Below are 11,867 nucleotides of genomic sequence, written 5' to 3' on the forward strand. Positions count from 1 at the left end.
ATGAAAGTGTCCAAACTAGCTTGTGTGTATATCCTTTCGAGTTAGGTTATGTACAACTTGACTATTTCACTGAATACTCATTGTGGTAATTGCAAGGACGTTTGATATTTAATTTAAAGAAGCGTCTCAGAAAATAACGGGTGGCGACATTTATGGCCCTTTCTGAAACATATTCCCTTATCTATGAGAGGAATGAAAGGTGGAATTATAATCTTTATATTCCTTTCGACAAGCAAGATATATATCGAAGGTTTCCGCCCCAATCAATGTTAAGTACTCCCTCCGTCAATTTTGCGTAGCACTTTTTGAATTTACATTTGACATAATTTGAGAAAGAAGTGAAGCATTTTCGAATTTACATTTGACATAATTTCTCCAAGACTAATGCTGTAATGATATAAAACATTCGTTAACCATTTGTATTACTATAAATCGTTTCATTAAAAGTAAAAATAATAATTTTAAATAGATTAAAAAGAAAATTATGCCACACAAATTGAGACAAGAGTAATAGACTCGCCATATCAAGAAACAAAGACATGCTCAATCCCAGATTGCTTTACTTACAGGCATTCAAAACTCATATAACCAGATAACCATTGGCGTGCTCTTAAATGCAGAAAATTCTTTTTTTAATTTAACATCTGAGAACACTTGGTAGAATTGAAAGAGTGAAACTGGCACCAAATAGAACAACTTTTCAACAAAAAACTTACCAAAAGAAACTGCTGCAACAAAAAGTACTAAATGGACTCTTAGACCCTGCATAATCACTTCTTATTCCGCGCTTCGAGTACGGTTAATCTAATCGAGCAGGCATGCAACCACTTAGTTATCATTTAACAGTGACAATGACTCAGAAATGTTGCAAATATTTCATTTTCCACTCAATTTCCAGGCTAACATAAGATATTGGAAAGCAAAACAAGAGCATTCTACTAATGTTTAACAAATGGCTTGTTCCTTTTGTCCTGCTGTTAACAAATACCAAGGGGGGACTAAATCAACGAATAGAAGCCAAAGCAATAAGCAGTTGACGAAAATTTTGCAGATAACAGCCGGGCAAAGGTTTAATTTCAAATCTCAGCAGCCAAACCACAACTCAGTAATCCGTATTCCGGACAAAATTGAGAGGATCACTATAATCAACAACCAATTATCTAAAGTGCAAATTAAGTTATTTTCAGAGGCCATAAATGCAAGAAGGTACCAAAACTAGCTTGATTGTCCCCCTGACATATACTCAGTAACAGATCCTTCCTTACCTATCAAGATCTCTAAACAACCATGTGCTTTGCTCATCCAGTGGTTTTTGTCCCACTAAGGGTTTGCTTAGCCACGTATATTTGTTTCACCTTAGTAGATGGAACCGCGCCCAAAGACTGATTTCTGCCCTGGAAACCCATTCTGCGATGGGACCAGTCATTTCCAGCCATATTTCTCTGAGACATTCCACCACCCCTGTGATAGTTGTAGCCTGCAGTTTGACTCTGCTGAGCAGGGGCATTCTTCTGCTGGCTCTGGGTTTTGTAACCACTGACACCTTGATCTTTACCGCTGTTGCTGACACCATTTCTGAGAGCATCAATTTTGCCAGTATCTGCATTGGCACATCCAGTGGAGCTTTGACTGGCCTGACTCTGAGCAGAACCACCAGTAGCCCCCGATTTGGAGGAATCTCCAAGACCAATTTCAACAGGAAACTGAGCTGCATTGGCAACTGTCGCAACAGTAAAACTTGGGGTACCATCAGAGGCTTCTGGAGGATGAGGTTCCAAGAACCTATTGGTATTCAATGACTTATCAACAGAATGACTGTGTCCAAATTTAGGAGGCAATGCACCTTCAGCTTGCTGCTGCGAGGGGTGAGAAATGGGAACAGAATGAAGAGGCGATGCAGGGACATGAGACCAGCGAGCTTGGACTGGCATTTCAGGTGAAGACTGAGTTGAAACCAAAAGCAAAGCAAAATGTTATATGAGAGAACTGCTTGCACCAATAGATCATATAACAAAAATCTAAGGCGTTACAGAGTCCATATTCTTAGAAATTAATCAATAAATTCTACACTAAATGAAATAAAGGAAGACAATTATGATTATTTCAAAATCCAAAAGAAGTGAGCAGCTAAAATAGACAAGTATACTCCACTACGATGGGGTGAGAGATTCTACAAGCCCTCTTTTTTGTTACATCAATGATGGTATGGCATTCATTACCTGGAAAGGAGACACATCAAACATGGCCAGAGGAGAAGCTATGGGCATAATTGGTGAAGCAGGGCCAAGGTGCTGGACGGTAGCAGGCATATTTGATAAATTCCGCTGAGAACCAGCCATATTTACATTATTCATATCCACCTCGGTAATACCCATTGCGGAGGATGAGGGTGTGTGCTTCCAATCAGGCTGCTTTCCAGAAGGTAAATAAGTGGTACCCATAAAGCTTAATCCAACCTGGCCATACTGTCCAACTGGAGCAAAATGATTATAGACTACCATGTGCGGCGGACCTTGGACCCCAGGGATACCTCCAGGTGGGCTTATGAAAGGGCCAGTGAACCCTGCTGGATGACCGTAGAATGAGTCCAGCGTAGAATGGCATTGTTGCCATGCACCAAGTGGACCTGAGCTAGACACAGTAGCTTTCTGTGACTGTGATTGGGAGCCACCCGACTCTTTATGTGGACCGAAGGCAAAAATAGGACCACCCAACATGGGATTCATCTCATAGAAAGGAAAATGTGACGGCGGGCCACCAGGAAAATGAGATAGGATTTGGCTCGAAGAATTCTGGGGACTTGGCAGGGACGGCCACAATGATATCGGAGGAGTTTCAACATTGAGATCAGCAGGAAGAGATACACTAAGAGACTCTTCTGCCCTTGATTGGCTGCTCAATTGCTGATCACCTGCGATAACACAGACTGATTAACAGGCAACTGATAGAACCATTAGATGATAAACAAAGTATAACTGGGGATTCCAAATTTTGTACCTTCAAAAGTTTTAGTTTCTGAAATGGCAGAGCCCAGTCCATTCCCGACAATTTCATCACTGCTGATAGCTGCTACAGCAACAGCAGAAGCAGCTGCTTCAGCTTCAGCCTCAGAATCTTGTACATTTACGCATGGATCATTTGCAAGTTTATCTTTGTCAAAGAAAAGGGTACAATCACTTTCATCTGGAGAAATATTACGGGAAATTTGTACTTCAGATCGATTAGACCCTGGAGCTCCAATCCCATGTGAAACAACACGACTACTAGTATGAAGAACCGTTGGGGATGTAACAGCACCTGATAAGTGAGGGGATTAGATTATACATATAGAATAATCATAACTTAGAGATACATACATATGAGATGACAAGGCAGGTTACCAAATTGAATTTTCTCGCCAGCAAGCAGGGAGTTAATTGGACTTGCAGCAGAAGAAAAAGATTTGTCCTTTGTTAAGATGGATGATGATGGTAAGATGGGCTCAGTGACTGCACTACTGTGAGCTCCAACAGAAGCCGCATGTGCTTCGAACCTAGCAGGGTTCATAGCCTCTTCAAGTTGGCTCTGTGACAAGGCCATAACCTATGCCAAAGTCAGTCAGAAAATTTCTCGGAGCCAACGATTACAGGAACAATGAACCACAAAAGAATATAGATCTCATAGTCAACAATCTAATAAACAAAAGACCAACGAACAATAGCGCCACCAATATTTAAGTTTTAAATTTGTGAATATCTAGTATCATTTATGAAAACACGGATAACAAAACCAGTCACAAAATAACGCATTACCTAGCTGATGTTCAAGAAAGAAATTGTGTTGGAATTTTGGCTCAGATATGGATAAAAGATGAGAACCATGAGAAAAACTTCCAAAAAGAAAAATAGCCAAGTATTTTAATACCATATTGATAATTTGGAAAAGAATAGTCACTCCAATTTTGGGTTTGAAAGAGGAAAAAATCAATAAACTGATAGCAGAAGTAAAAACAAGGAAGAAAAATATCACAGCAGAAACTGTTGGGAGTATAGGTGCCCAATAAAACTACGTTGTTTACAATCAAGTTAGCAAATCCAGCATAAAATTTTTCGTTGCACATTCAATCAGAACACAATTTAACAACAAAAATGACAGTGATCTAACTGGAAGCAGTATCACATGGCTGTATAAAACAGCACAGTTATTGAGTGGAACAACAGCTGACAAATGAGAATACCTGTTGATTGATCTGTCCACTACCCCAAGAGTTTAGAGGTGATGATGTTACATTCTCTGTATTTTTCTTGCTCTCAAACATCAAGCCTGGTTCAAGGTCATCTCCACCAGCAGAAACACCACCAACTGAGGTGGTTTGGTGCGACCTGTAGAAGTAAACAAACAACACATGCATAAGCATTTTAGGAGGTCAAGAGGTTCTTTGGCTATATTTTGCCAGTAGAGAACACATACTTTGCCGTATGAAATTGTTTATCAGCATGAGATCCATTGATCCCTGCAGGCGTTCCAATTGGAGCCAGTGGCTGCAATACCACAGCAGTAAATCCAGTGGACACATCCTTATAAGCAGATACTTGCGCCTCTGAAGCAATAATATCTAAATAATTACTCTTATTTGATATTTCTCCACCCACAGATACCGGAATTTTATTTGGGCTAGTTGAAATTGCACTACTTTGTCTGGTCGTCCGAGGTTTGCGTGGAGGCTGAGAACATGATTAAAAGAAGGTTAACAAATAACATTGCATAAATACAACAAGATGGTACAAATAAACATGGGTAAGTCATGATACCTTAGAAACACGGGATTTCGCCTTGATTTCTTTTTCTCTTTGTTCTCGCCGATCATTCAGCATTTGCCTCTTAGACCTGACTTCAATAAAGTCATCTTCATCGCTGGGTGCTTCTATGCCAGGCTGTTTAAAAACACGTACAACACCACTTTGCAATGGAGCATCAACATCCTCCTCAGATATGTTCATTTTTAGGTTTCCCTCGCCAGTGTGAGAAATATTCTGATTTTTGTGCAGAGATGCCCTTCCGTCATCTTTGCCTGGCTTGATACTAGAGTCAATCTCCTGAGAATCAACATTTGCTGACTTAGAATCTAACTCCACATTTTGCTTCAGTAGCTTACTAGAAAAGGATCCTCTCTTTAATCCACTTCTTGCCAGAACCGCTGTGGCAGTTCTCCCACCCTGATTTAACTTATCACCATGACCAGAGTCATTAGAAAAACCAGTGCTGGATGATTGCCTGCTATCTGAATTTTCGCGGATTCGAAATTCAGTTCGCTGAACTGTCCGACGAGGTCGTCTCTGAAATCTACTTGACTCAGAAAAAGGACCATCAGAACTTGGGAAAGATGACCTCGAATTAGAACTTTTTACAGCATAAGTGAATCTTTTCCCCTTGTTGCTGTATGCTTGGCCTTGCGCCCTGCCCCCAGCAGAATTTCTCTCATTAGAAACTAACTGAATTGATGGCAAAGCACAGGACGGGTTGCCATCAGATCCCTTCTCCTTAGATGGCTGCACATGCCTATCTGCATTATTCAAGCCCTTAGCTTCAACTTGGATATCTAACTCCGAGATAAGTTTTATATCACTAGCACCAGCAATCCCAGCAATGTTGGCCATAAGAGCTTTGCTTTCTGCACTTCCTTGTACCGGCTTACTGCCATGAGGTTTCACTAGAAAACCATGTCCCTGATTTGCTGAAAGAGATTGAACATTGACTTTCACCAGACTAGAAGTAGAAGCATCTTGAGAAAGTTGGGGAGGCATAGAACCTCCAGAGTTTTGATTGGTATTGTAAAGAGCCTGCACATTGGACTGACCAAAAGACATCGACTGAGCAGTGATTGGCAGAATCCCTTGTGAGACAGTAGATGAATACCTGAGCTGACCAAATTGGAAGATAGGAGGCTGTGATGGATGTATATGAGCAAGGGATGGACCAACTGGTGGATGGAGATGAAGAGGCATTTGAATGGAACCAATTTGGATGGCTGGTACCGGAGAAGGTATCAAAGAAGGACCAGAAAACAGCCCAAACTGAAGCTTAACAGGTAAATCAGGTTGACTAGAAGACGTTAAACTTGACACACTAGTCTGACCAACAGAAGATGGGGTGCCAACAGATGAGAAAGTTTGCTGAGCACATAGGCTAGAACCACAATAAGCATCAATACTAGTCAATAGATGTGACGCTGCTGGAGTGTGAGGTTCAGCACTCAGTCTAAACTCAGATTCTTGCATAATTTTTTCAGCTTCTTGGACCCTGTTAGAGGAGCTATCCAAACTTGCCCCAGGGGGCCCTTGAACAGGATGAAGGCAATTTTCATCAACTTGAACCCCATTTATAGATCCACCTTCAGAGGTTTCAGGTCTATCAAATACACTTTCTTCATTCCTTGAATTCCTCTCGAAATCGTCACTAGGTATTGCAACTTCAACACCCTCATCAAAGCCCAAAACCAAGTTATCTAGATTGTGAGATGATTCTCCCTCACCTATTTGCAGATCTTCAAATTCTTGGTTCAGATCAAGATTCTCATCATCTGCTTCACGCACTTCATCTTCTTCCCTATAACCATCATCATCCTCATCATACTCTTCTTGCTGCTGCAATTCACCATTATCTTCCACATTCCAGTCTTCCTCCTCCATGGCGGAGAGAGAGCTGGAAGCCATCTTCATGGCATCCTTTGCAGAATTATCATTTAAGAGAGTGCATTCATATCCAGAGAGACTTACATTATTACCTTCGGCTGCAACAGATTCTGAAGGAGAATCCCCAGATTCATCCAACTCATCATGAGAGAGATGAGGAGGAGAGTTTTGGGGGCTTGTGACAGATAGAGAAGATTGTGAATCACATCTCGGGGTCATATCTTTATTCAGTTTTGTGTCTTCTGCAAGAGTGTTCTCCTCCTGGGAAGCAACCAGTTCAGATGGATGGCCACCAAAATAGCCTGTCTGCCTTGTAGATTCACCTCCCCGAGGATGAGGATAATGGCTTTCATTGTCAACAAGGTTTGATGAACCAGGGTGATCATTCATACCCCTAAAAGTTCTCTGCATAGTAGAGAGTGAAGGTGGAGGAAGTACCCGTGGCTGTCTCACAGCATACCTTGACTTACCATAGGAATAAGGTTCATCCGCTTCAGAATTTTGATATAGCCGATCTGGGTAAGGGAAGCGAGTATTGCCACGAGAACGAGCTTGCCCCCAACCAACATCACCATACCTATCAGCAAGATTATCATTAAATTCTGTGTCCATGTCCCTGTTCCTGATGAATGGATCAGCCCCCATAGATACGTTCCACCTATGCTCTTGCTGATGGACAAATTCATCTGTAAATCCTTCTCGTCCACCTTTGGCAAAATTCCCAGAAGCCAAATATCCAGCTGATCCTGATAAATCTTTCCGGGGGGCTGCTCTGCCTCCAGCAGATACCTCCCTTCTTGGACTATGATGATCAATATCTTGGTCTCGTAGATGCATTGATGAGCTGCTTCCATTCTCAAATACATCCCCTCTACATGAATTAATAGGTCTTCCTCTGTCTGGAAAATTTGTGAAACTCCCTCGATAGGAATAGTGCTGGGAACTTACATCAGAAGATCTGCTTAAGACGGCTGTGTCAAAAGATGCTGAAGTTGTTAACCGTTCCACCATTCTTTCACTCTCATCCCAATTATCCACATCAGATGCCCCTGAAACATCAATTTCCTTGCTCATGGCAGATATTTTATCATCAGTAGTGACAATTAAGGTATCAGTTTTTGTCACTTCAGTCTGCCTCTTGGCTATCTTGGCCTCCAATTCCAAAAGTTTTTGTTTAGCAGCCTGCTTCCTCCTTTCTTCCTCCATGAATATCCTCCTTTTCTCTTCCTCTCTCGCAATTCTCTGCTCTTCAGCTCTTCTTACTGCATCAAGCCGCTCTTGCTCTGCCCTCCAAGCAGTTTCTCGTGCTTCTTCTTCCAACTTAATCCGACGTTCTTCCTCTTCTCTAATCAGTCTCTGCCTCTCCTCTTCCTCTATTCGAGCTTGCTCCAATGCTCTTTCTTGTTCTTCCATAACTCGTTGTCGCTCAAGCTCTTGCATCTTTTGAACTCGCTCCAGTTCAGCCTCGAAGGATTCTCTGACAGGGTCATAGAAATCAGTCTGCTTAACCACATCCTTTTTTCTCTTGAACACCCCAGCATGTCCTCCAGAAAAAAGATCCCTTTCATCAAATCCTGTAGATTCGAATTCTTTCAGATATGGATCCTCTCTGTATGGCCTTTCGCCCCTTGAAACATGTTTCTCCCTGCCGACATTCAAAACAGGGTCACCAAGAGGCAGTGATTTCCCAACAGATGAGAACGAAGATTTTGACCCAGCCTTGTTCTGAAATCCATCACGCCTGTATCTGCTGGAAAGTTCACTACCAAGGCGATCTTGAGTCATGCGCTCAACCCCTCGACTGTTGGATGATTCTGTTGCATGATTCCAGCGTTGTTTGCCATCAGTAACAAGACCCATGTCCTTCCTTCCATATGAATAATCCCGACTTCCAGTAAAACTTCCATCACGAGCGGTGTCCCCAAAATATGGCGGAACATATTTGTTATCTTCCCCAAAATCTTTGTTAACAACAGATCCACCCGAGCTAACAGCATTTCTGTTGTTTGCAACATCTGGAACATTACCATCTCTAGAATGAATTGAGTTCCTCCATGTGCTTGTTTCCCTACCTTCTCTACTAGGTATTCTCAGATCCCTGCTATAACTGTCACCTCTCTGGTCAGTGGAAAACCCATTCCCATTCAGGGTATCTCTAGGAGCCCTCCTTTCATATTGGTTATGAACAGCTTTATGGGGTAAAACACTAGCTCGAGGCATGTCAAAATCCCTATCCCAATAATTATCAACTTTTGAAATACCAATATCTCTGGCCCTATCTGCAAATACATGTCCAGTGTCACGTTCATCATCAGCCCAATCAAATCTGGGATTCAACCGCAGTAATGGAAGAGGCCCCGGAAAGAAATCTTCCTGCTTCCGAGGTTGATCTCCCCTGCGAGCACTGCTCAAACCATGACTTTCATACCCATTTTCTGCCAGGCCATTTCCAGGAGCATGACGCGAAGAGTGCCCATGAGGACGCATATCAACCCCCGAACTCATGTTGTAACTGTCTCTTTGTTCATCAGATGACCCTTCACCAGATACCTGCTTCTGCTTTTGACTCAAACAATCCTTTTGCTTGTTTGCCTGTCCAGAAGAGACAGGCATCGCAGCTTGAAGAGAAGGAAAATCCTCACCTCTCAAAACTGAGACTTTCTCAACTGTCAAAGGAAATGATTTTGCAGGACCAATAACTGCAGCTCCAATTCCACTTACACGAGCTGAAGGGGGCATATAGGATGCACTGACCTGGTTGGTGCCATCAATACCATGCCCAGTATGATCCAAGCCATCAACAACATGACCATCAGTATTTACATCTTTCTCTTGCAATGCAACAGCAGCAGGCTTAGTCCAACCCATACCAGAAGATGATGGCCTCGGCCCACTTCCTTGACCACCACCTCCTGATATCCCACCACCGGATCCTGATAAATCAAATTTCTCATGCTCTTTCCTCAGTGAAGGCAAATTCAAGGGGGGTGGAACAGATAATTTCGGCCCAATTTTCTGAGTACTTCGATGCCGTGACAAAACAACCAGACCGCCACCCCCACTACCAGACCGCCCACGGCCCAGACCGGCGGCCTGGCCATAAGAACCACTATAAGATTTATTATCATGATGAGGAGACTGTCCATATGATTTATTCAAATTCACAGACACGAATTTGCTCCCGACACCGCCATGATTGGCCATATCAAAAACCCACAACGCATCAAAAGTAAATATAACAATGTTTTCTCTAGCCCCCAAAGAATGTTTATCAATAACAAAACCCTAGGAACCCACTCCGACCTGAATCAAGACCCAAAAAAAATGAGAGTAGTAATAGTTTAATGGGGATAAATTTATTATTACAGATAACGAATCGAATAGAACAGGTATTGAACAGTATTAGTGGCTAGATTAGGGTTTGGATACAAAGCGGGTCAGAAACGGGTTAGATCAGATGAAAATGAGCAGGTAGGCGTACGATAATGAGCTTACCTCCGACGGCGTAAGATAAATGACGGCGATGTTTAACGTGCGCCGCGTCTATAGATATAGAGAGAGGGAGAGAGTGAATGACGTTGGAGAAGCCCTACTGCTCTAGTCGTCGGACAATAGAGGGATCACTTCTCTTCGTTTAGAGAGAGAAAATTGGGGTGAAACAACGACCGAAATATTAGGGATTATTGTTTTTTCCTTTTCTTTTTTCCCCCAAATTTATTACTCTAATTACATATCTCACCACAATATTTATTGGATTTCGTTAATGTCGGCCCTCGACTCCTTGCTTTGGGCATTTTGGCACAATTATATCGTTTCATTTTTCAAACTAATTAGGTATTTTTACACAAATAATCGGACATATCAATTTATTTTTAAAAAATTATGTACATAGAGTAAACACAATCATTCACATACTATACATATATACTTTTTATTATTTTTAATTTAATTAGTTTGGTGAACAGCTATTTAAATTTATTTTTCAACTAATTATCTATAAATTGTGTCAAAAAAAGAGGTCAGATTAGAAAAAATACTACTACTATTAATAAGAGTCTACCAGCAAAAGGTTGGTTGTCATTGTGTTTGCTTGTAGCTCTTAAGGATGTTTTTGGTAATATATTTTGAATTGTTAGAAGAAAAAATTAAGGGTGACAAAAGAATTTTAAAATTAAGAAAAAGTGATCCAAGTAATTACTGATTAGATGTGACAATTTGAAAATTAGTGCTAATGACACTAATTTTAAATCTCTCAAGTTTTATTATTTATATAAAAACCCTATTTTTCTCATTCATCCCTCTTCCCTCCCCTTTCCCACCTTACCAATATGTCGCCACCGTCCCTTCCCCTTCTCTTGTCGTCACCATTGTCGTTACACCTCCGCCACCATTAATTCTTCCTCTTCTCCACCACTTCCTCCTCTTCTTTCTCATCCACCACCACTGTTGCAAGCTCTTTCTTCTCCACCGTTGTTCCCACAACAACAACCACCTCAACTTTCGTTGTTACCACCACCATCAACCCCTTCTTTGTAGTCATAACCACCATCTCATTCACCTCACAACCGTTGAAGTTGCTGCAAAATGTAAGTCATTTGTTGCAAAAAGTTAGCAATTTGTTGCAATAAATGTCCTATCTGTTGCAACAAATAACGACATTTATTGCAGATAGAACATTTGTTGTAACAAATTGTTAACATGTTGCAACAAGAATTTAATGCAACATATTGCTAACATGTTGCAACATACTGTAAAAATAAGGATCAAAAAGAGAAAAAAAAGAAAAGCGAGATAAAAAATGTTGAACGTTGATGGTGATGACAGCAACAACAAAGACCATAAAGAAAAAAAAAAAGTAGATGGGGAGAGAGAAATCTGGAAAAAGAAAGAAGGAGAAACAAATGAAGATTAAAAAGATAATGATGGAAAAAATTTCAAAAGTTGAAATTTTAAAAAAAGGGAGGAAAGACTTTTCAAAATTTTCGAAATATTAATATACACCCAAATTTTTTAATTAAGTCTACTCTTCATTTATCACATTTGACCAAGTTATTATTACCAAAAATAAAACCAACACTTAAAAGAAACCTTTTGTTCAATTTTCTCATGCGTCTCTTTGTTGACATACCTGTTTCTAGTCAAGGGTATTTACGTTTTTTTTTTTATATATTTAAAAATAATCTTTTAAAAAATACT

At 40.8% G+C, this 11,867-nt stretch overlaps 1 protein-coding gene across 3 annotated transcripts; it reads right to left on the reverse strand.

Moving 5' to 3' along the window:
- Window positions 1-1,115: 1,115 nt before the first annotated feature.
- LOC129872290 (uncharacterized) lies at window positions 1,116-10,356 on the reverse strand. Of its 3 annotated transcripts, XM_055947223.1 has the most exons (8): window positions 10,167-10,355; window positions 4,791-9,974; window positions 4,450-4,703; window positions 4,217-4,361; window positions 3,381-3,582; window positions 2,998-3,297; window positions 2,220-2,911; window positions 1,116-1,943 (listed from the first exon to the last, which is right to left on the reverse strand). In XM_055947223.1, exons 2-8 carry the CDS (start codon window positions 9,873-9,875, stop codon window positions 1,299-1,301), a joined length of 7,323 nt encoding a protein of 2,440 aa, XP_055803198.1. In that variant the 5' UTR covers window positions 9,876-9,974; window positions 10,167-10,355; the 3' UTR covers window positions 1,116-1,298. The 3 variants fall into 3 exon arrangements, with proteins under 3 accessions (XP_055803198.1, XP_055803199.1, XP_055803197.1); XM_055947224.1 differs by having other exon boundaries at window positions 3,381-3,564; window positions 4,791-10,356; XM_055947222.1 differs by having other exon boundaries at window positions 4,791-10,355.
- Window positions 10,357-11,867: the final 1,511 nt, after the last annotated feature.

Source organism: Solanum dulcamara, chromosome 11 (assembly GCF_947179165.1).
Source record: "Solanum dulcamara chromosome 11, daSolDulc1.2, whole genome shotgun sequence".
Taxonomy (NCBI): domain Eukaryota; kingdom Viridiplantae; phylum Streptophyta; class Magnoliopsida; order Solanales; family Solanaceae; genus Solanum; species Solanum dulcamara.

Coding starts and splice junctions, on each gene's coding strand:
- LOC129872290 (XM_055947223.1), bottom strand. CDS start 9,875: ATGGCCAATCATGGCGGTGTCGGGAGCAAATTCGTGTCTGTGAATTTG. Junction 3,583..4,216: donor GTGGACAGATCAATCAACAG/GTATTCTCATTT, acceptor ACTTTGGCATAG/GTTATGGCCTTGTCACAGAG. Junction 1,944..2,219: donor TTGATGTGTCTCCTTTCCAG/GTAATGAATGCC, acceptor GTTTCAACTCAG/TCTTCACCTGAAATGCCAGT.